Source organism: Mus caroli, unplaced genomic scaffold (genome assembly GCF_978045245.1).
Source record: "Mus caroli unplaced genomic scaffold, Mus_caroli_1 scaffold_4, whole genome shotgun sequence".
Taxonomy (NCBI): Eukaryota; Metazoa; Chordata; class Mammalia; order Rodentia; family Muridae; genus Mus; species Mus caroli.
In genome coordinates, this window is record NW_028227259.1 from 96,655,206 (window position 1) to 96,678,426 (window position 23,221).

The 23,221-nt window shown below is 47.4% G+C and overlaps 1 protein-coding gene across 5 annotated transcripts in view; it reads left to right on the top strand.

The window, feature by feature from the left end:
* The window catches only part of Shroom3 (shroom family member 3), a 287,935-nt gene that overhangs the window by 224,723 nt on the left and 39,991 nt on the right, over nucleotides 1–23,221 (top strand). For all 5 annotated transcript variants that reach the window (XM_029477237.2, XM_085836881.1, XM_085836883.1 and 2 more), the window contains one exon: nucleotides 17,737–17,868. In XM_029477237.2, the coding sequence (XP_029333097.1) occupies nucleotides 17,737–17,868 (132 nt within the window). The remainder of the gene's footprint in view (nucleotides 1–17,736; nucleotides 17,869–23,221) is intronic.

Genomic DNA, 23,221 nt, shown 5'->3' on the forward strand with positions numbered 1-23,221 from the left:
ACTTACAGGTCTTGTTAAAGCCACTTCATTTTCTTAGGTCTGGGAAGGTTTTATGGTAGCATACTCCCCCTACCCCCACCCTGGGCATTCCTTGTCTTTTCATTTTAGTTGAGATCTCTGTATCTGGTAGGAATTTCACCGTAAAAGTCTTTCCTGCCTGATCCAAAGGTCACAGGGCTCCACCCCTAAGCAAGATGCTATCTGGAATTGATACACAGTAGCAAAGAGAAAATTACTTTTGCAGTGTCACTGGGTAGATCAACCACGCTCGAGGGCATTTCCCATGGCAGATCCAATCAAACTCCCAAGTTTGTTTGGTCTTTGCCTGTTTTTTTTTGGGGGGGGGGTGGAGGGGGGTTTTTGTTTTGCTTTGTTATTTTTGTCTTACTGGTTTTTTTTTTGGTTTTGTTTCAAAGGAGAAAAAGAAAATGAGGCTGCATGATTGGGAGTTGGAAGGATCTAGAAGAAGTTGGGGGGAGTTGATAAAATACATTGTATGATTTTTTTTTTTTTCTTTTCCCTGTCTGAGACAGAGTTTTCTCTGTGTAGTACTGGCTGTCCTGGAACTAGCACTATTGACCAGGCTAGCCTCAAACTCAGACATCCACCTGCCTCTGCCTTCTGAGTGCTGAGACTAAAGGCACACACGTGCCACCGATGCCCAACTTGAAAAAATTATTTTAATAAAATGAAGAAAAAAGTTACAGCGACTTGACTTGTCTTTAAAGCTACATCAAAGAGAGGAAGTGTCTGTTAGGCAAACTCCACTTTTGAAGACTGCTTTTGTGATAGTATTTCAAGGTGAATTCCTTCTGGATTGAGGCTTAAAAACCTCTTGTGGGAAGCCAGATTAAATGTAGACATCTTCCACGATCTTTGCAGAGATGAAGGTGGAAAAAGGAAATTTTAGGTCTCTGTATTAAATTTGGTACTTTGTTGTTGTTGTTGTTGTTTTTAAAGAGAGAACTAGCCAGGTAGTGGTGGCACACACCTTTATCACAATACTTGGGACGCAGAGGCAGGTGGATCTCTGCGATCGAGGCTAGCCTGGTCTGTAGAGTGAGTTCTAGGACAGCCAGGGCTACACAGAGGGGTGGGGGTGAGGGGGATGACTTATTTAACTTGAATTTCCAGTGAAAAATTTTTGGAATTAACCCAATAAGGTTCCATTATTTCTTTCAATTCAAGTATTTGGGAAAGATGTTATATGCTTTGCCAACTCCAAAGAGGCATTTTGTTGTTGGATTGTTTTAATTCATTTAGTAAACATTTCTCAGACATGACCCAGGAAGTCACCAGTCTCCAGGAATGCAGCAATGAATGGGTGGGCATTGTGTTCCTGTTCTTGTAGATATTCTGACCCAATGTGATCATGAACACTGTTCTGTTGGAGCCCTGTCTCAGAACCCAGAGCACTGTCTTTGGAGAGTCAAGTCTTTCATGGATTGTGTTTTGTTTCCAAAGCCTCAGGCTTAAAGGGAAGACGTAAGATTCTAGTTGTCTTTCATTGGTGTTATTTCCTCAAACACTGGATCTTAGTCTGGTTTTCTTCTATTATTCCTTACTAAAAATAGCAACAAAACAGTCTTACACAAAGGCCGCTGAGTGTAGAAGGTAGGTCACGGACTCTGACAACAGAAAGACCTGGGTTTGCACCTGAGTGAGGATGCCTCCTGGTAACACGGGATCCTTCCACCCCCATTTCTGCCCGTGTGAAGCAGAGACAATCATACCCAGGGAGAAGCTGTTACAGGATAAAATGGCAACAGACATGTCAAAGTCACCGGGCCAGCCACCTGCTGACGCTCACTTACAGAGGCTCCAACCTCATTTGAAATTGCCAGTTCTCTTGGCCACTTTGATCTTCCTCACACCCTTGTAAGGTGGGCACCGTTACTTCCCTTAAAAGTAAGGAAACCCAAGGCACAGCTGAGATCAAGTAGCTTATGGAGTGCACGGAGGTGTCAGGGCTGGAGACCAATCTACCCTTTCTCTTCATTAATTGATGGAGTTCAGACGTTAACTATCTTTCCCTTTAAGGCAATACTTTGGAGAATCAGTTATCCTCAGAAGAGAGTGACACCAGTAATAGGTGACCTTTGTGTCACCCTTATGTACTGCATGCAAATGAACGGTGGTGGAGGAGAAAGTGTCTGACTACACCTGTGCATGCATGTGTGTGAGTGTGTATGTGCGTGCGCACACACAGATACATGCACTGGCACAAGTGGGCACACAGCTCACACACACTCATGCGCACACAAGCTCACACACGCATGCACACACACGTGCACGCACATATGCACACACATGTGCTCACACATAGGCACACACACTCATGTACATTTACAGGCACACACACACAGCGCTCTCGAGCACACACTGCTGTATGCGCACACTGACACACATGCTCGCACACATACACACACACTTTTTTGAGACACTCTTGGTGTATAGTCCAGGCTGGCCTTGAATTCTCCATCCTCCCATCTCATCCTGTCCAGAGCTGGAGCTACAGTTGCATTCCACCATTCCCGGCTCTGAGTGTGCTCGTACATGGTTGCTGGGGGAAGAGGTATTGTTGCAGAGGCAGGGCCCTTCCGCCCCCTGGAGTCCACCAGTGAGAGATGCACTGATACTGTCCTCACACCTTGGCAGAGGAGCTCCAAGTAAATACCAGTGAGCCAGTCCCTCAGGGAGAACTGAAACCATAGGGCTTTGACCGAGATCCCTACAGCACGGGCTAAAACAGTTTCCATCCTCCAGGAGAATGGGAAGTCAAGGCATGTGTCTCTCGGCACTGCTATGTAGGAGGAAAAGGCTCAGTAATTTTGTAAATCACTTATTTCCATTGACATTTCCTCAACTTCCAGACTGTAAAGAACCTTGACCTAAAGCATCCAGTAAAACGAAATCCTAGTAGTAGCATGGGACCTGACTATGAAGACCCAGCAGCCAGATGCAGATACAAGTACTGTAGTCAGGGCAGAACTGTGGAGGAAGGCTGCTTACTGGCTTGCTCTCAGTGGCTCGCTCTCGGCTTGCCTTGTTACACATCCCGGGATCACCTGCCCAGGGGTGGTGCCTCCCACCCTCCCACATCCATCATTTATCAAGAAGACATGCCCCACAGACATGCCCACAGTCCAGCCTGATGGAATCTGATGGAGGCAATTTCCCAGTCGAGGGTCCTTCTTCCCAGGTGATGCCAGCTTGCGTTAAGCTGACAAAAGCTAATCAGCACAGGACACTGTTACTATCTCCCACACCCCAGCCTTCATCGCCACTGTTGAGCTGGGTACTTGGAATTACAACTGTTTCTCCTTCGTAAGGTAGAGTTCCCTAGACACCAGCTACCTAAGGGGCATCTATCTGCCCGACACCAGCAGCATGTACAGCGAGCGGGCAGTTCTGACCACAGGCAGGAGCTTTGTGGTGAAGGGAGGGGCCCTTTGCCAAGTGTAGTCTGCAGCTCTATATTGGTGGAAACGTCACCGTGTACCTTCTCCGGGGTTCCAAACGGATTGTATTATCTCAGTGGTCGATAGGCACTTTAGGACACTACACACTGAATAGGGGGAAAAAAGGTTAAAGAGGGCCCTACAAGATTAGCACCAGTCAGGCTGCCCTGCCACCCTTGAGGCCTTTGGGGCTTGACTGTGGGCAGGCCCTGACTGAGCCTCAGTCTCACAACAGTAGGCTTGGCTGTTGGGAGACTGGCAAGACCAAAGTCCCTCTCAGCCTCTTCACTGTCGTCGTTGCCTCCAGTCTTTTCCTCCAACATTCAGGCCTTTGTGTTGGTTCCCATGGTTACCCCTTCCCTACCAGCAGCTGGAATGTGTGGTGAGAGGAGGCTGTCTCCCCTACAGAGCCAGGTCCGGCCAGGGCGGAGGCCAGTGATGCACAGCTGGATTCGTGAAGTGGGGTCACAGCCCAGTACCTCCCCTTTGTCCTGGATTCTGTACTTTTCCCAGGCTTGACACGTCAGGGTTGCAGCGGGAGGAGACCCTCGGGCTGACAGACAGCTAGTTCCCAGGGTATTTCCTATCCCAGCCTGGCCTAGCTGACTGTCACTGCCCTGTCATCTAAGGCAACTCCCTCTTGTGTGCTAATGCCTAGTGTGTGGAAGGCCCCGTTTCTGCCCAGCCAGGCTAATGATCGTAGGCCTCCCTACCTGCTCTCCTGTGCACTTTTATATCCCAAAACTGACTGTCTGGTTGATACTGATGGGACCAGGACCTGGTACCCAAGACAGGTGTTGCTTCCAGCCTGGAAGACCGGGCAGGTCCCGGAAGCCCAGGAGAGTGTGGCAACTGACAGTCACAAATGGGAACAGAACTAGTGCAGAGTTTGTCCCTGAGCTTTCTTGGAACACTGGAAGCTTCCTCAGTCTCTAGTCATCTGGCACCATTTGTGTCTTCGGGTGGAGGTTAAGTTGCTGGTGGTGAGGGAAGGGAAGAAAGTCAGAAATCACCCACCTCAGCTCTGCCAGAGGAGTCCGAAGGCTCTTCTAGGACAGTGGTTCTCAACCTTCGTAATGCTGCGACCCTTTAATACAGTTCCTCATGATGTGGTGACCCCCAACCATATAATTATTTCATTGCTACTTCATAACTGTCATTTTGCTACTGTTATGAGTCATAAGATAAATATCAGGATACAGGGTATCTGACATGGGACCTCTGTGACCTCAGGAGTCATTTGACCCCAAAAGGGGTTGTGACTCATGGGTTGAGAACTACTGATGTAGCATAAAACAGTGCTTTTTAAGGGGACTTTCTGCCCTATAGGTCCCTAAGGAAGCCTACAGGGCAGTGGCCCAATGGGAAAAGGTAGTTAAGGCGTCCTTGGGGGCTTGTTGTAGCTTAGGCTCTGTATTTTACCATCTCTTTGTGATCCTAAATACGTTAAATACCCCGTGTTTCAGTCGCATGCAACACTCCCTAGATCATTGCAAAGATTAAATTTGTTAGGTAAAAAGACTTTGTAGAGCATACAGCAGCACTCAGGTGCCAGTTGTAATATTTTCAAGTGGTACTTTGAGAATTGCTGGACCAAACCGAGGCCACAGATTCATCTTTCCTGCTGTGTGTTATGTGGGCCAAATGCCCCTTATTAGAAATGACTGGGGGGAGCGGGGAGGGCAGTTGGAGAGATGGCTGCCCTACCAGAGGTCCTGAGTTTAATTCCCAGCAACCACATGGTGGCTCACAAGCATCTGTAATGGGATCTGATGCCCTCTTCTGGTATGTCTGAAGATAGTAACAGTGTACTCACATATATAAAAGAAATAAATCTTAAAACAACTCAAAAAAGAGAAACGACAGGGGTTTGGATGTGGTGGCACACATCTTTACCCTCAGCACACAGGAGGTAGAGTCAGGTTGGTCTCTGTGGTCAGAAAAAATTTGAGTTTGAGAACAATTTTGGTTTTCAGATTAGGATGTGCTACCTGTGTCTTGTCAGTGGACCCCAAAATTTCAGCACACAGGGACACCCAAAGTCAGACGGAGGGCATCCTAGCCCATGTCACACTTTCCATAGTAATGAAAGAAAGAGTACAAATATTGGACACAAGTAGAAACGCACAGTCACACCGTGAGAATGTGTACGCTGGTTAGCTTTCTGCATTCTGTCTGCATTTAGACACCTCACCTACCTGATAAATAAATGCTCCTTCCGCAGCGCTAAAACTTCAGGCAGGGAGAGAAGCGTGCTGAGAGAAGCCTGGCTAATAGCAAGGTGGACACCTTTAGGCTTGACATTTTCAGATGTTGAGTTAGCACGGAATGCTCACTTCCCATCCTGAAAAGCAAACGAATCTTGGAAACAGACACATCTGGTGTGGGCTTAAAAACAGTGCATGCGAGCTTCTTCCTTAAAACCTGGTAATCCTCTTGGGCAAAGTGAGGATTAGGCTCCGTCCCAAACAAGCCAGTGAGTTCAGCTCTGCTAAGATCCCACGGCTGGTGCTGAATTTAGCAAGGAGTCTATTTCCTCTGTGAATGACAACCTCCATTTAGGTTTTAAAATTTTTACTATTTTATATGTATGTGTTTGTGTGTGTGTGTGTGTATGCCATATGTGTACAGGAGAGATCTTAGAAGTCAGAGCATTGGATTTCTTGGAACTGGAGTTTCAGCAGGTTATGAGCCAGGGGCTGAGAATCAAACCCAGGTCCTCACAAGAGCAGTCATCTCTCTTAACCTCTGAGCCATCTTACCTCCAGCCCCTCTATGTATATTTTTAATGCCCACCCCACTCTTTTAGAAAAGGGACAACCTCTCTGTTGTAGACAGGATGAAGAAAGCTTGGTTCCTATAAGTTGCACTGGGAGCCCAGGGTCCTTCCAGAGCCCTGGTCCCTCTACCTTGCTCTCCTGCAGGAGAAGGAGGATCACCCCCAAAGTTTAAGGCAAGAGGCATTTGATAGAAAATCCCAAATCCTGATGTCTCTAAATGGTCATGAACGTGTATCCACTGGTTCATCCTTCCTGAAGCCTGGGGCTGGAGCTGCGGCCTCTGGATTTAACTCCTCCAATCTAAATCTGCACCCTTGACCTTGACAGTTTCCTTCTCACCACTGTGCCTTCCCTCTCTGCTTGTCAGTGTAGATCTTTTTTACGGAGGTGTTTGCTGCCAAACACCTCCGTATCACTTGGGTTATATATAGCTCTCCAATTGCATTAGGCATCCCTGGTTTCCTGACTCCAATATCTTAGCCCTGCTTGGAGAATGCCCACATTTGTCCGTCTTCTGTAGACCATGCCGACTGACTGCCTGGAACTTCCCATCCTCCAGCAGTTAACCATGACACAGCTAGATATACCCCACTCGTTTTGTATACAAAGTTCAGGGGCTCAGAGAACAACGGCCAGGGCCGAGCAGAGCCCAAGCCAGAACATATATCTTCTGGCCCCAAATCGTGTGTCTTTTCATAGAGACTGGGGAGTCAGAAGCTGTGAACTCCGCTCCCGCGTGTGAAGCGTGAGTTGGCGTCGTGCCGTAGACATTGTGTTATCAGGATTTGTCAAGCATGCCCCATTCCCAGCTCTATTCATGGACTATCGAGAGAGCCCCGCAGGCTCAGCCATAGCAACCTCATACACATGGCAAAGACAGCTCAGAACACTAGGTTGCCCTTTGCCAGTCTGGTGGCCCATTCAACGCCAGGGATCCACCTGTCACTGCCTCCCCCTGCTGGGATTACAGATAGGCGGTGCAGCACCTGGGGTTTCCCAAGAGTATTGGTGATCTGTACACTGCAGGCATTACCAACTGAGCCATCTTCCCAGCCCAGAGCAAGAATTTCTAATAGATAAGTACTTACTGGGTATTATGTCTAGGAAGGGAAATATAACTGGCCAAAAAGGAAGAGAAGCCCAGATAGGAGCAAGAATATCACATGGCGGTTAAGAGCGTAGACCTTGCCATCGGCCAACCTCAAATTCTTTTCTCATCAGGGCTCAGACAATGACCTTTGCTTCTCTTTGTCTTTGTTTTCTCATGTGTGACATAAGGAGGGATTGTCTTGAAGAGTGGTCATAAATACTCTTAAGATGGATAGTAGTGTCCAGCTTGGCTCAAAGTCCTCCGTAAAGTACTTACAGCCTCTGCAATAGCTGTTCTGCCACCAGCTCTCCCTGTGACTGCTAGAAGCAAGCATGTGCATAGACAGAAAGGGCTTGACCACAGTGTCCTGTACTCTGTACTGGGCTGTCTTGTCACACGTATGAGGGTTTACTAGTGTATTATTGGACAATTATTAGCACAGAGGGGGGTCCTATCTGTTTGCCTCTACTGCAGGTATAATGCCTGATTCAGTATACGTTCCATGGTTGGCCCTTAGTGACTATTAGCTGAGTGGATGGTTGGGCTGGGTATAGAAGTGGCCAGGCTCTGGTTCTCTGGATGGCCCAGCTATCAGTACACATTAATTTATTTTCAGCAGTGTGCCCATTGTTGGGAAGTATTCTGAAGGCAGGAATGCAGCTTGATGCTGTAGGCATGACTAAGGGAGCCCTTCTGATGTTGGCCCTATTGTTCCAGTAGTAGGGACAGTTGACCTTGGGAGAGAGGAGTCCCATTTGAATTTCAGTACCATTAGCTTTCTCCTTGAACATTTCCTGCTGAGAGAGAAGCTTTGGGTATCAAATGCTTGCCACCTCTTTTCACAGAATTTGGGGGGGGGTGTAGAGTTTTAAGGCAATCTAAGCTATAGAGATTCAGAGATGTTGTTGTTTTGTTTTTGAGTATAGAATAGAGTTTATTTAGTGCATGGGAAGGGGAGTTGAGAAGGGAGTATACACACACACACACATATAGATGAGAGAGAGAGATAGAAGAGGGAGAGGCCATCGGGGAATGGGAGAGAAGGGGCAGAGAGGGAAGAGAATAAGAGGGTAAGAGGGCAGATTCAGAGTTTAAATGCATGAAAATTGGAGCGAAGGACACTGCCGGCCAGCCGTATAGCTAAGTTGTGATCTTGAGCAAAATATCTGTCCCTCTGTAATGTTCTTAAATGGGGATACATAATTCCTGCTGTATGCGACTTTTAGACTTTTTGAGGCCCAGCAGAAGTTTTGAAGAAACACTTCCTGCGCTGTACCTGATGTTAGCATAAGGATCAGTTTCTGTAGAGATGTGAGTGTGTTGCCAGTGAGTGGTGGAGAGCCAAGGCTGGAGAAGGAAGTCAAAATCTTCACTGAATTTTCTCAGGAGGCATTCACCTCCTTGCACTGACACGAATTTCCCAGAATCCCTACTTCATCTCCAAGTATTTTCAATGGTCACTGGGGCTTCTAAGGTCAGTGTCCCCCTCGGGGTGCTGTAGGGAACTGGCAGAAGCCTGAGAAAGCAAGCTCCAATAAGAGGTCTACAGCCCTTGGGGACATACCATTGAAAGAGGTAGTGGGACCACAGCCCCTTCCTCTTTCCTTCCTAGCCTTAAGCCAACACATTTTACAGTGCTCCTTGCTCCTGTCATGGCTTGCTACAGTAGACTCAAGCAACAGGGCCAAGCAACGGTGCTCTAAAACTGTGAGCTAAAATAAAACCTTTTAAAATAGATTGATTCCCTCAGACTTAATGCCAGAAAGCTAACACACTGTGTGCCTGATACACGTGAGTCTCAAGAAGTTAACATTTATTGCCAGGCACTATTTGAAGAGCTTTGTACATATCAAATCTATTTATAGCTATATTTCTGCTCAGTACCTGGTATCAGCCCTATTTTGTAGGGGAGGAAAGTACACTACAATGTTAAGTGTCCTGCCCAAGGTCAAAGATCGACTAAGCAATAGATTTGGATTGGGAACTCAAGTCGTTGGCTTGGGATCCCTGGGGTCCGCACACATTTGAGACCCCCACATTTCTCAGGGCTGTTTCAAGTCCTCAGCTCAGAGCATTTGAAGCTACAGGTGACACACCCTAGCAGAGGTCTCATTAATTTAATTGTAAGCCCCTGATTAGGGCCCTTTGGTTGTTGAGGCCTTTACTTAAGGCTAGGTGTAGCATAGGGCTTGCAAAGTAGAAAGATTGAAGTCAAGAGCTGAAGAGATGACTCAGTGGGTAAAAGTGCCTGTTGCCAAGTTTGATGACGTGAGTTCAAATCCCAGGACCCACACTGTGGAAGGAGATAACGGACTCCTACAACTGCCCTCTAACTTTAGCACATGCATGTGTGTGCACACAACACATACATACATGCACACACACCCCATGGCAAACACAAGTATACACAAACACACAAAAATAAGAAAAAGAAAGATTGAAGTAGATTAATATTCTTAGGAAGCTAAAAGATTAGGCTAGTCATACCCCGCCCCCTGTGCCATTTATCCTGTTCTCATCTTTATACAAGGTTGACATCTAGAAATGTAAAAGCTTATAGATTTAGAAAGAAACAGAAATATACTAAGTGCCAATGATACAGATTATAGGCGTGGGTCCATTTGACATGTTTCGGAGCAGTAAGAGACGGCAGCCAGAGCAGGTGCAAGTGTGCCCAGGCCTGAGATATATAAAGACCATCAAGCCAAGGCTGAGGGATTGTGTGTGGCTCTCGTGTCACTAACCAAGCCGTGGGAGCACGGTGGGTGAGCAGCAAGACAAGACGTTTTTAAGAGTATGTCAGTACCATGCCTGTGATTAGAAGTACTGGATAGGTTATGGCTAGCACACAGTCAAAGGTGATGCAGACTGATCGCAGGAAAGATTAGAAAAGCAAAAGAGAGGAGAGTAATGAAGAGGCAGTGACCCAGAAGGTTAAGCCTCAATGGATAAGTAGCCAAGAGTCAGTATTAAGTGCAGAGGGGCCCTTGAAGAAAGGGCAGTGCATTGAGAATGTCTGGAAAGCCTTTGAATCACGGTCACATTGTCAGCAGCCAGAAATCGGAGAGTGGTTATGTTTAAGAGCAGAATCCTGTGACGGTCAGAGGTCCTTTATATTATTATTATTTTTTATTTATGTTATGAATACATTACAGCTGTCTTCAGACACACTAGAAGAGACCATCAGATCTCATTACAGATGGTCGTGAGCCACCATGTGATTGCTGGGATTGAACACTGGACCTCTGGAAGAGCAGTCAGTGCTCTTAACCATTGAGTCATCTCTCCAGGTCCCCAGAAGTTCTTTGTTTGTTTGTTTTGTTTTGTTTTTTTGTTTTTCGTTTTTTCGAGACAGGGTTTCTCTGTATAGCCCTGGCTGTCCTGGCGCTCACTTTGTAGACCAGGCTGGCCTTGAACTCAGAAATCCCCTTGCCTCTGCTGGGATTAAAGGCGTACACCACCACACCTGGTTAAGATTTTAAAACAACTTCAGGCACCAAAGAGTCCGGGGCCTGTCAGCCTTCCGGAGACTCAGACAGGGGACGAAGAGGAGTCCTGGGGAACTGATTGCAATGAATGCCCTGAGAATTTGCTAGTCCAAGACAAAAGGCAGAGAGGTCAGCCAGAGAGGCGTGGAAGACATGGAACAGAAGGAGAAGCAAAAGGCAACTTGAAGCACCAAGAATGTGACTTTTAACGAGGAAAGCAAACTGTGAGGAAACAAGCATGCGTGTACACACAGGAGAGCCTCTGGATTCTGAGGACAGACTCACTTATTACTTAGCCCAGCATAAGCATAGACTGCTGTGGTGGTTTGAATATGTTTGGCCCGAGGGAAATGGCATTATTAGGAGGTGTGGCCTTGTTGGAGGAGGTATAGCCTTGTTAGAGGAAGGGTATCAATGTGGAGGCAGGGCTTTTGAGGTATCATTCATGTATGTGTGTGTGTGTATGAATTCATATATATATATATATATGTATATGTGTGTATATATATGTATATATGTGTATGTATGTGTGTATATATATATATATATATATATATATTGTATGTATGTATGTATAGATAGATAGATAGATAGATATGTCTGATCAACATTATCCAGACAGTCTCCTGTTGCCGCCTTTGGATTAAGATGTAAGAACTCTCAGCTCCTTCTCCAGCACCGAAGTGCCATGATGATAATGGATTGAACCTCTGAAACTGTAAGCCGGCCACAAACATTCTTTTACAATAGTTTCCTTGGCCATTGTGTCTCTTCACTACAGTGAAACCCTAACTAAGACAGCTGCCCACTTAATGACTACAATTCTTCTGGTTGCTTCCAAGCAAAGACCAAGGCCTGTCAACTATGTGGCAAAGGTCTTGGCCACAGTTTTGGGCAGTGCCACGGCTTTCTCAAGGAGGCATGCACCAAAAGCTAGGGCTCATGGCCTGAGCAGAAAGCAACAGGAAATGAGCAGCTCCCCCTTTCTAGCATGCTGTGAATAGTCAAGTCTTGGAAAGTGTAAGACGCAGAGCCTCATTTGTGAAGTCTTAGATACAATGTATCGAAAGGGCCTCCTATCCAGATGCTGACCTTAGGCTGTGCTGTTCAAAAGAACGCAGTGCAGAAGACAGATGGGAACCCTGCCTTGATGAGCACACTGCTTGCAAATGACAGACTGTGTACAAGTGAGCAATTCCATGCAGCGATAAGTGTAATAAGGGGAAAGCTGGGTACCAGGAAGGAGAATATTTATATCAGATAAGGCAGCCCAGAAAAGCTGATGTTTGACCTGGAACCTGAAGGCTAAGGAATAGCCAGGCAAGAAATGAGTGGAAAATGAGGTAAGGAGTTTAGTGGGTTTGAGGAAGCTTCTGAGATCTGGGCAAGGTGAGGGCCTGATGAGTTGGAAATATTGAAGGGTGAATCTGTGTTAAGGAACACTTCTCCAAGGTGTGATAGAAATTAGGGGACGGTGTTGGCTGCTGCAGACACTAGAGGGACAGCAGTGGATGGGGAAGAAGTGGCTGGTCTCAACAGGGAAATGGAACCTGTCCTTGGGTTGTAATAATCCATATATAGGCTTCTTCCCATTTAAGGACAAAACAGGAAAACTCACCCCGGCGTCAGCCAGGAACTGAGGCCGTTGCAATAGGCTCAGGTCGCTGTGTCTTCTCCTTCAGCCTGCATAGTCCTTCTGTTGTTTTTACAGGGTTCAAACAAGCCACGGGAACAGAATGATCCAGAACCTTATCTTGTATTGGCCGAAACTCAGTCCAGAAAGTAGTTAATGGGCGCTATTAAAATACCACACAGTAAAGCGGTCATTGTGTGTTCAGGAGTTAGCAGTATTAAGAGGCAGAATGTACCCATCCTACAAGTAGAAAGAGTTGGAGGTTGACCTGGATTTCTTGTTTCTTAAGTATGAGGAAGAAAGATGTTACAATGGCTCACTGTAGTTGTAGATCACTATAACTCTAAGTACGGCTCACCCTCCTCAGGGTTGCCTTAATTCCTAGCTTATCACCCATGGTTGTGATCCTGTGATACCAAGACTGGAGAATAGTAAGAGACGACATAAAAACAGCCCCCAGAAGTACCTCATTGGTGTTGCCACACACTAGCTCCAGAGCTGGATCATGTCACAAGCCTGCTGGACACTTAGCAGTACTCCGTTCAGCCAACAAACATTGCCAGGCTCCACAGCGGGGCTGCTCCTCTTAGTAGCAAAAGAGGGCCAAGTGGAAGTCCTATGGTCATCTTCGATGTACACGCCCACAGTGGGTGTGCTGCTCTGTGCAGGGAGGCAGGAGTAGGGAGAGTGGGCTCAGCCTGCCTCACCCCTGCTGTGTTGGGAAAGGCGTCCTGCAAGAAGTGATGTCTGGGCTGAAGCCTGAGGATGGAGGACCACACCAGCCAGTGGGGAACTGGCCTTCAGGGACACAGCCCCAGACAGGTTTACTTCAGTATGAGCGTCCATGGGGCACTCTACTTAATCCTATCTGGTAACTTTAAATTAGTGGGCCTGTCATCACCACGCTCGAGTATGTTAGCAATGCTAAGGCCTATAAGCAAAGTGGCATAGATAAAGTTTTGAAACTGCTGAGTTGAAAGAAAGGAAGAATGAGCAGTTCCCTGGGATTCCGGTCCCAAGTGAATATAATTCTGTGTGTGGTCTGTGCCAAGACACACAACTTCGTCGCTTTGGTGTGTTCTGGAAAATGGGTCTTAGGGGAAAAAAAAAAGCCTCCCTCATTGTCTCTTTCATAAGGGTTTTGGTAATAACTCACAACATATGGGGGAAGCATGCACAGCCTTTTGTACGAAAGACTCGGGACTGTCCGCCCGAGGCGTGTGGTGGCCATTAGTACTTGCTGGATGAGATCAAAGTGCCTGCAGACTGTCAATTCCCATTGTGAGAGCTGAGAGCAGTCAGCAGAGTAGTCTGCAGTGGGTGGGGAGATGGCATTCTGGAGACAGCACGAGTTTAATGTCCAGACGGAGGCTCACTCTGCAGGTAAGTGGTTTTGTGTTAATAGATAAGACAAAGACTAAAAGATAATTCCGGGGTGCAGAGTTGACAGGCCTCCCAAAGTTCATTCTAGAACTGTCTTCCATGTAGATCTCAATGGAATTCCTTTTCATTAGAACAGATGAATTTACCTTTAATGGTCTCTGGCCTTTAAAAATCCTTAAAAGATGAGATGATCCCAAGTGCCCCCTGCTTGTGCCTTTCTCCTATTGGCTTATTCTTCCTGCCCAACCATACATAGCCTGTGACGTCCACAGCCAGTGTCCGGGATAGGGAATGGGAAAAGAAAAAGAACCGAGCTTTAATTTAGAGCCTCAGCCACTGTATAGAAAGGACAGAGCCGACAACTGCGGTTTAAGTTAAAAAAAAAAAAAAAAACGAGGAAGTTATTAAATGCCACAAAGGCTCTCTCTGAAAGGCCCAGCTGTGGTGGTTTCTCTCCAAAAGAGGGAGGGCACTAAGGTGTGGGGGAGACCTGGAAAGGAAAAGTCCAGTCCCCTGCCGTAGAGGGCGCGATGCCAGTGGGCGGTCCTGAAGGCTTCTTCCTTTGTTTTACTTTACCTTTTTGAAATTGCATTCACGTGTGTGAGAGAGAACATAGACCACTTTGCAGGAGTTGACTCTCTCCTCCTACTGTCTATGTCCTGGGAATGGAACTGAGGTCATCAGGCCCAGCTGCAAGCTCGTCTCCAGCTTGCTGATTGAGCGTGCTCTCTACATTCATAAAATCCCTGCATTAGCGTGTTGAGTGGGGAGACTCCTTTGAGTCTACTTTGCACCTCAACTTAATCTGTCTGATTGGGACTGCGAGGGTCGTGTGAGAATTTCTAAGTGAAGAGTGCGTGAATTTTGTAAGAGGTTTTGGCCTGCTGGCTTTCACTGGCCAAAGCTCTTCTATCCTCTCTGTATAAATTAGGCCTTTTTTTTTTCCAGTTGCAGCTACTTTGTGTAGCTGCTTGTCTTAGTCAGGGTTTCTATTCCTGCACAAACATCATGACCAAGAAGCAAGTTGGGGAGGAAAGGGTTTATTCGGCTTACACTTCCATACTGCTGTTCATCACCAAAGGAAGTCAGGACTGGAACTCGAGCAGGTCAGAAAGCAGGAGCTGATGCAGAGGCCATGGAGGGATGTTCCTTACTGGCTTGCTTCCCCTGGCTTGCTCAGCCTGCTCTCTTATAGAAAGAACCCATGACTCCCAGCCCAGAGATGGTACCACCCACAAGGGGCTGGGCCCTCCCCACCTTGATCACTAATTGAGAAAATGCCTTACAGCTGGATCTCATGGAGGCATTTCCTCAACTGAAGCCCCTTTCTCTGTGATAACTCCAGCCTGTGTCAAGTTGGCACACAAAACCAGCCAGTACACTGCTGAAAGAAGCTTTAAAATGAAAATACTGTATTAAGACAGAAGTGAAAATATAGGGCCAGGCACTGGTGGCGCACACCTTTAATCCCAGGATTTGGGAGGCAGAGGCAGGCGGATTTCTGAGTTCGAGGCCAGCCTGGTCTACAGAGTGAGTTCCAGGACTGCCAGGGCTACACAGAGAAACCCTGTGTCAAAAAAAAAAAAAAAAAAGAAAGATGTAATAATAATGCTAATTTACTGTGCCCTGGAGTCTGTTCCAATTATTTTACTTGTACTATAGAAGTGTTAAGACACTTCTATAACTAAAGAATGGCCCTTTGCACCCATTTTATAGATGACAGAGCAGAGGTGTGTCAAGGGCAATGTCACCCTTGGTCAGGACTCCTCCAGAGTTTTCAGCCCTTGTGCACAGCCCTTATTCTGCCTTTCCTATAGCCCGAGGGCCTCAGGCCCAGAGTTTTCTCGCCCAGTGCTACTATCAATGTCATAAGTGAGATAATCTCAACCAAGCCCTAAACTTCAAATTTAGAATTACACTGAACATATAGAAGGAGGTTGGGTCGCATAGATACAACTAAGTATAGCTATATCCTTTTTTTTTTTCCCCGTTACTGTCACTAAATACCCGAGGCCGGCTAGTTTGGTAAGGAGAAAAGAGTTTATTAAACCCACAGTTCAGGAGGTTGATTGTCCCAATGGGGCAGGCTTCTTGGCTTGGTCTCTTGTCTAGAGCCCTCAAGGCAGTAGTATCCTGTCAGATTGCATCATGGCTGGGAGCACAGATCTAAAGCAAAACAGGAAGATAGATAATGATTGAGGGCCAAGTTCATCTGTGTAACAGCCCACTTTCCAAGGGCAGGGCTATGAATCCCCTCCCACCCCCGAGTGATACCACCTCTTAAGGTCCTGCCGCTCTACAGGGCCCATGAGTCCTTGGGAGGCACCTTTAGGACCTATCCAGGCCACGACTAAGGAAAGGGAAACACTACCCCTTAAGAGGAGAAAATCCTAGGCAAGCCCACCAAGCCCCGGAGCACCTCCTCAGTACCCTTGGGTAAAAAGAGCGTCTTCATTTGTCTTAGAGTTTGAGAAAGAACGTTCTTTGACTTCATCCTGTGTTCTGAGAAACAGGAGGCCAGATGGACAGGCTTAATCCTGACAGCGGCTCCATAATCCTCCCCTTCCGGCTAGGGCATATGCAGAGGTGGAGTGGCCTCACAGTGCCTCTCATAGGTCCAGCAGTTGGACCCCAGAGGCTTAGCAAAACCCTTGAAGACACACTGCAGATACCACTGGGAGGGTGACAAAATCCACTCATGGGGGAGGGGTGGCAAGGTGGCTCATGGGAGAGGGTTAAGTGCTTGCTGCCCAAGCCCGACAACCTGAGTTTGGTCCCAGGAATCGATGCAAAAGGCCAGAGGCAGGGGTGTGCACACTTGTAACCCCATCCCTCCTGTGTGATGGGAGAGCCATCTGGGCTAGCTACCCCAGAACACAAGGCAGAGCAGAAAGACACAGCACAGAGACCGCAGCAGCCAGGTTGAGGGGAAGAGCTGACTCACCAAAGTTGTCCTTTGACCCACGGATGTGCCATGACACACACACACCCTTATTTACGTTTATACACCACATAATAATACTATAAAATAAAACCTTAAAACCACTTCAGAGCTCCAAGCAGGGCCAGTGTGATAAAGGGACGACTTTGAGGGCGTTTGGAAATCCTGGCCCCGAGCTTCTGAGGAGAAATATGCCCTTTTCCCCATGGCAGCAGGCACTGGCTATGGGGGGGCTTAAACCTTTTCTCTGACTTCCCAGAGTGTGGAAGGGAGGTGTTGTAGGCACCGTGTTTGGGCCTGCGGGCAGGAGGCTGGATTGGAATGGGTGCACAAAAGGCCTTCCAACACGATAGAATCCAAACAATCTGAGATAGCGGAAGCCCAAGAATGGCTGTGGGCGCCCCGTGGATTCCTCCCGAGCTGCCACTCACTGGGCAGCCCAGGGGCTGCTGCTCTTGAAGACTACACCCCTCACACTGAAGCCGAAAAACAGAGACCATGACCTGGTTTCAGGGAAATAGTGTAACAGCTTGGATCTGCGAGTTCAGTTTCCAGAGACCTAGCAGTTAATGTGGGCGAGAAATGGCTCAACAGTAGAGCATGCACAGAGCCCTGGCTTCAACCTTGAGGATTGCAGTCTGAAGTTCTGGGGCCTCAAACATGCTAGGTGTGTGTTCTACCTCTGGGCTACATCTGAAATTCTAGGACTGCAAAACATAATAGATGATATAGATATAGATATGATGTATAAAGAGATATACTTAGCCACAAAACCATAGGCAGGCAGGGTAGATTTGCTGTCTTTAGGAGAGAGGTTGGGTGTGCAGAGTGAGCCCTGCTTGGCTCAGCTGCCTGCTCTGGCTCCAGTCCGCATTTGTGAGCTTTCCAGTGAGATTCACTCTCGTTCCCTGATATAGAGCCCCGTCCCGCTCAGCTGTTGGCTTTCTTGTTTTTCCACAGAGACGTGTGTGCGGCCCCGGGCCATGCTGATCCTGGTACCTCTAAGTCCCTCAGCTCAGAGCTGCTCACCTGCAGTCCCCAGCACCGGAAAGCAACATGGTCAGGAGGGGTGAAGCTTCGGCTAAAGCAGAGGTAGGAGCCTTGGAGGTTAACGCCAAAAGGTGTGGAAAAGACTGGCCCACCCTCGGGAGAGGGCACTGGGGCAAAGATGTTAAAGGCCCGGGCTGGTGGGAGAGCAAAGAGACTCAACAAGGAGGTCACCTAAGTTAAAGTTCAGAAGGATGTTGACGTTATGTCTGGTTCTCCCTCCCAGCTCCAGGCTCCCAGACGTAAGACTCAGGCTCAAAATATATTTATAAATACCTTGGCCATATAGCCAGGCTCTACTCTGACTATATCATGGCTGAAATATCCCATTCATTTTAACCTGCATTCTGCCACGTGCCTGGTACCTGTGCTCACATCTTCCCGCCTTCTGTTTCCTACCTGAGCCATAGACCACAGGCTTTTTAATTGACAAATGATGCGTCTCTATAATACACAAGATAGTCTTTCTACAAGTGGAATCTTGTTTGTTTTAGGCCTGGATATTGAGCCCATAGTCTTGAAACATAATAGCAAGTGCTCTACCACTGTGCTATTAGGCACTAAAATTTGAATTTTGGACTGGTAAAGTGGCAGCTGCCTTTAATCCCAGTACTCGGGAAGGCAGAGGCAGGTGACTCTCTTTAAGAGTTGAAGGCTAGCCTGGTCTACATAGCGAGTTGTAGGTAAGCCAGACAGGATTACACAGTAAGACCCTGCCTTTAAAGAGAGGGAGGGAAGAAGGGAGGGAGGGAGAGAATCTGGATCTGTGGAACCTAGATTTGTATGTTTTGATTTTTCCATGTTTAAGATATACAAATATACTTTAAACTGTTATGTTTTATGTAATAAAATAATAGTTGTAGTTGATGTTTATATTAAGATAATTTATTATATTTCATTTTAAGAAAGATACTCAAAAAGTAGTTTGAACATGCCAGAGGGCCAGAGAAGCCAGGTGCCCAGTGAGTGGGGTAGGCTGGGCACAGGCTGAGCTTCTCAGAACTGTAGGGCAGGCTTGCTCCTACAACAGGTGCAAGCAGAAGCCCCCAAACCATTGCTGCTCCCTTTGGTCAACCTCATCTCCTCACAGTACAGAGACCCCAAGCTAAGTCCTCTGATGACTGTGTAGGTGAATCTTGTGGCCCTGGCAGAGCCACCCCCACCTCCCACAGGGGTCAGGAAGTTGTCATTCACTGGGACAGCTGCTCTAACCTGGGAAGAAAATGGTCAAGGCCCTGGACCACAGACAAGAGATGGGATGGATTCCAGAGGATTACGGAGAGAGTTAAGAGCAGATGCTAGTATGGGAAAGGGGAAGACAGTTGGCTAGTGGTTTCCAGGGAAACTGCTGTGGGGACTTAGAGATATGGGTAGGGCTGTTGGTCAACACTGGGAGAGCAGAAAGGGCAGGGACTGCCTGCTGGTTAAGAGTAGGAATTCAGGCTGGGTGTGGTGCACATGCCTTTAGTCCCAGTAGCCAGCAGGGCAGAGACAGGTGGGTATATGTGAGTTTCATGGCTGTTGGGCTCCAGAGGAGACGGTAGAGCAGCCATTGCTGCTGTTCTCTGGCCCCTACGTCTGAACATGCGCACATACACATGAAGGCAACACAGGCACTCAAAGAATAACATGTAAAGCAATCCTTGAAAAGTCAAGCCAGGCGTGGTGGTGCACGCCTTTAATCCCAGCACTTGGGAGGCAGAGGCAGGCAGATTTCTGAGTTCGAGGCCAGCCTGGTCTACAGAGTGAGTTCCAGGACAGCCAGGGCTACACAGAGAAATCCTGTCTTGAAAAACCAAAAAAAAAAAAAGAAAAAAAAAGAAAAAAGAAAAGTTGAATGAAACAAACAGACTTAAATATATCCATTTGGTAGGCTAACCATAAATAAACCTTCTTAAAGCCATCCAGGGATGCTGGCGTGCCTGTAATCTTAGCTCCTCTTGAAGTTTAAATGAGAACCTATCTTGCTCCCAGGAGTTCAAACTGGCAACACAGCAAGCTCCTTTTCTCACACAAGCAAGCAAGCATACAAACAGAAAGCTAGTCAGAGTTATCACGTCAGCATCGTCAGCAGTGCTGTCTGTAGGGAGGGAGGATGGACAGGACCTGGTGGACAGATAATTTCCTCCTTACAAGTCTTGACGCTGGGGCTGGTGAGCACTGACTGCTCTTCCAGAGGTCCTGTGTTCAATTCCCAGCAACCACATGGTAGCTCATGACCGGCTATAATCTGTTGCCCTCTTCTGGCAGGCAGGTGTACATGCAGCAGAGCACTCATCAATCAATCAATCAAAGAAACAAACACATGGAGGCATTAAAAAGGAAGGTTATGAGCTTTGAGTGGGAGTCAGAGTTCTTTTGGTAGGGTGCTGGTCTAGCATGACGAAGCCTGGGTTTCGTCCCCAGCATCATATAAACTGAGCACAGAGGTGTCTTAAATCCCAGCTCTGAGGAGGTGGAGGCAGGAGGAGCAGAAGTTCATGCTCAGCTTCATAGAGAATTCAAGGCTAGCCTGGGACACAAGTAGTACCTGTCTTAAAGAAAATCAGACTTTGTGTGCTTGGATTTTATATGTGTGTGCTTTGTCTCCTCAACTCTAGTTATAAGACTGCGGTCATCTACTTCCTAATTCTTTCCTGTCCTCCAAGGTCGCCTGACTGTGTCAGTTGCTGTGAGCGAATGTGCGCCAAAGCGCTTAAGGAGGAAAAGCTTGGTTTTGGCTCACAGCTTGAGGGTCCAGTCCACTGTGGTGGAAGGTGGCAATGAGGGCCACTGTAGCAGTAGGAGTGGGAGGCAGCTGTCAGGGAGCCGAGAGAGGTCAATGCACCCCCCACCCCACCCCCACCCCCGCTCCCCTTTTTTCAATTTTTAAAATCAGTCTTAAATCCCACCCAGTTTGGTCTAGCCCATACTCAGGGGAAGCCCTCTCTTCTTAGTTGGACTTCTCTAATGCCCTCACAGGTATGCCCAGAGGTGTGTCTCCCAGGGGGTTGCAAATCCACCGAGTCTGACAGGGACGAAGACTGAACTTAAAAATCGGAATGGCTCTCATCCAGCTATACTCAGACCCCAACCCTTAATTGCTTTAGCTTTTACTTATTTTGAAATCATCGAAGACTCATAACATAGTACTTTTAATTTCCCTACCACCTGCTACCCAGCTTTTCCTAATGTTATACCTTCTATAAGCAGTAGAAATATCAAAATAAAAAACTGGCCCTAGCAATTGGTGATAGTACCGACATTAAGACTTTAGGACCGGCATACCTCATGAAGAGTAGCCATTTTCTCCCCCTCCCTGCTAGCCTTTTCTGTTTAGAAATGCTACTTTACAGTTTTCACATGTCCTTAGTTGTCTCTTGATTTGTGTCACTTTCTTAATCTCTTTTTGGCTTTTGTGACTCTGGCATTTAAAAAAAAAATTCTTTCTTTTGGGAAACTCGCCACTGTGCTCTGAGCTTGTGTGGAGGACAGAGGACAACTTGTGTGGGCAGGTTCTCTCCTTTTTTTTTTTTTTTTTTTTTTTTTGAGACAGGGTTTCTCTGTATAGCCCTGGCTGTCCTGGAACTCACTCTGTAGACCAGGCTGGCCTCGAACTCAGAAATCCGCCTGCCTCTGCCTCTCAAGTGCTGGGATTAAAGGCGTGCACCACTACGCCCAGCTCAGGTTCTCTCCTTTCACTACAGGGTCCTGAGATCAAACCCAGGTTGTCAGGCTTGGCCGCACGCTCCTTTACCCACTGTGCCATTTTGCCAGCATAGAGTATTGCCTGAGCACCACAGTCCGTTGTTAATCGCTCCTGAGGATTAAAGCTTGGGTATCATGCATGCTTGTCAAATGCCCCCTCCAAAAACTATATCCTACAGCAGTGACCCTGATTTTATTAAGGCAAGTGGCCAGTTACTTTGCAGAATGCCTTTGCCTTCTGTTGCTTTCCCATGGTGAAGTTGAGGCTATGGCATTTTTGGCAATACCACTCCAATGATATGTGTCTTTCCTAGGAGCTGCAGGGCAGCTGTGCCTATGGCACCAGGGGCCATGTAAGGTTGACATCTCAGTACAGCGGATGGTAACTTTGGTGACTTGGTTACGGTGAGGTCCCCATGTCTCTCCACCGTCCCCTTTGCAGTTCATAATTACGCCGGAGAGTAACGTTGAGACTACATATAAAACCCTGCTTGTCTTCAGACCTTCTTTTCACTAGCTTTATCTGTTGATAATCACCTCTGACAACTGGAACATTCTAAAAGCTACTCCATATATCTTTCCTTCCTTCTACATTTATCCATCGGAATTCTTCTGCAGAGAAGGACTGTTATTTTTCCTCTCCACCAGTGATCGATTTACATTAGTGAGGACTTCACACTTGCTTTGTCTCGTGGGTAATAATCCTACCCCTCTGTCACTTCTGTTGTTGTTCAGATTGTCTCAGGCTCGGCTGTTAGGCTCTGGTCTAAATCCTACTCTGAAACATACAAAGGGGTGAAGTACCCGTATTTCATTCTCACTGCTACAGAAAGCAAATGCGGATGTATTTATTTCTCTGTGGAGTCAAGCAAGCGTGGAGGCAGGAGGTTGGTGGTGGGTATGTCCCCAGGCCTCTACTGGAATTTTGAAGATTGGAAACTTCTAGGGTCCCCTCCCAGACCAAATGCAAGAGGTCAGAATTCTTCCTAGCTGCTTCTTCATTTAGCAACCCAGCCTCCCTGCCCCAGTGTGCAGCAGTAATCGTAGCCTTTTGGCAGCTGAGGCAGAATTTCGAGTTCAAGGCTACCCCAAGCCATATCATGAGACCCTGTTGCAGGGAGAGAGACAGAAGGAAAGTACTTTTGCCTTGGTTGGTTTGAAGTAGGGTGTTCGTATGTATCTTAGGCCAACCTACAACTTTTGATTCCCCTACCCCACACCCCACCCCTGTCCTCTGAACCACCACACCCAGTGGGAGGAAGAGAGAATCCTTAAGATCTGACCTGTCTTGGCAGAAAAAAAAAAATGTGTGGAGCTTTGGATCAAAGTAGTTGGTAATGAGACGGTAATGGAGACCAGTTATGCTAGCTTACAACCGAGGATTTTCCACTCCAGTGCCTCAGTCCTTCTCTTACCAGTCGCCACCACCCTTAGAATAACTTGTCCTTGTCCGTGATCCAACAGCCTCTCTCGTGAGGTTAAATCAAGGTGAAGGGATGGCCGGCTCAGAGTCAGCTCCTCCATAGGGCTCCAGGGCCCTGCTTCCGGCACTTCCTCTCAGCCGGGAATTCGGTCCCCAGCTGCTTCCTGCCCACTCTCCAGATAATGGCTCAAAGGGGCCCCGGTGAGACCGCTCGCTTGGGAGTTGATGCTTCCAAAGCTGCAGCAGCGAGCACTCAGGGTTCACAAACGGTGGGAGGAGTTCCTGCTT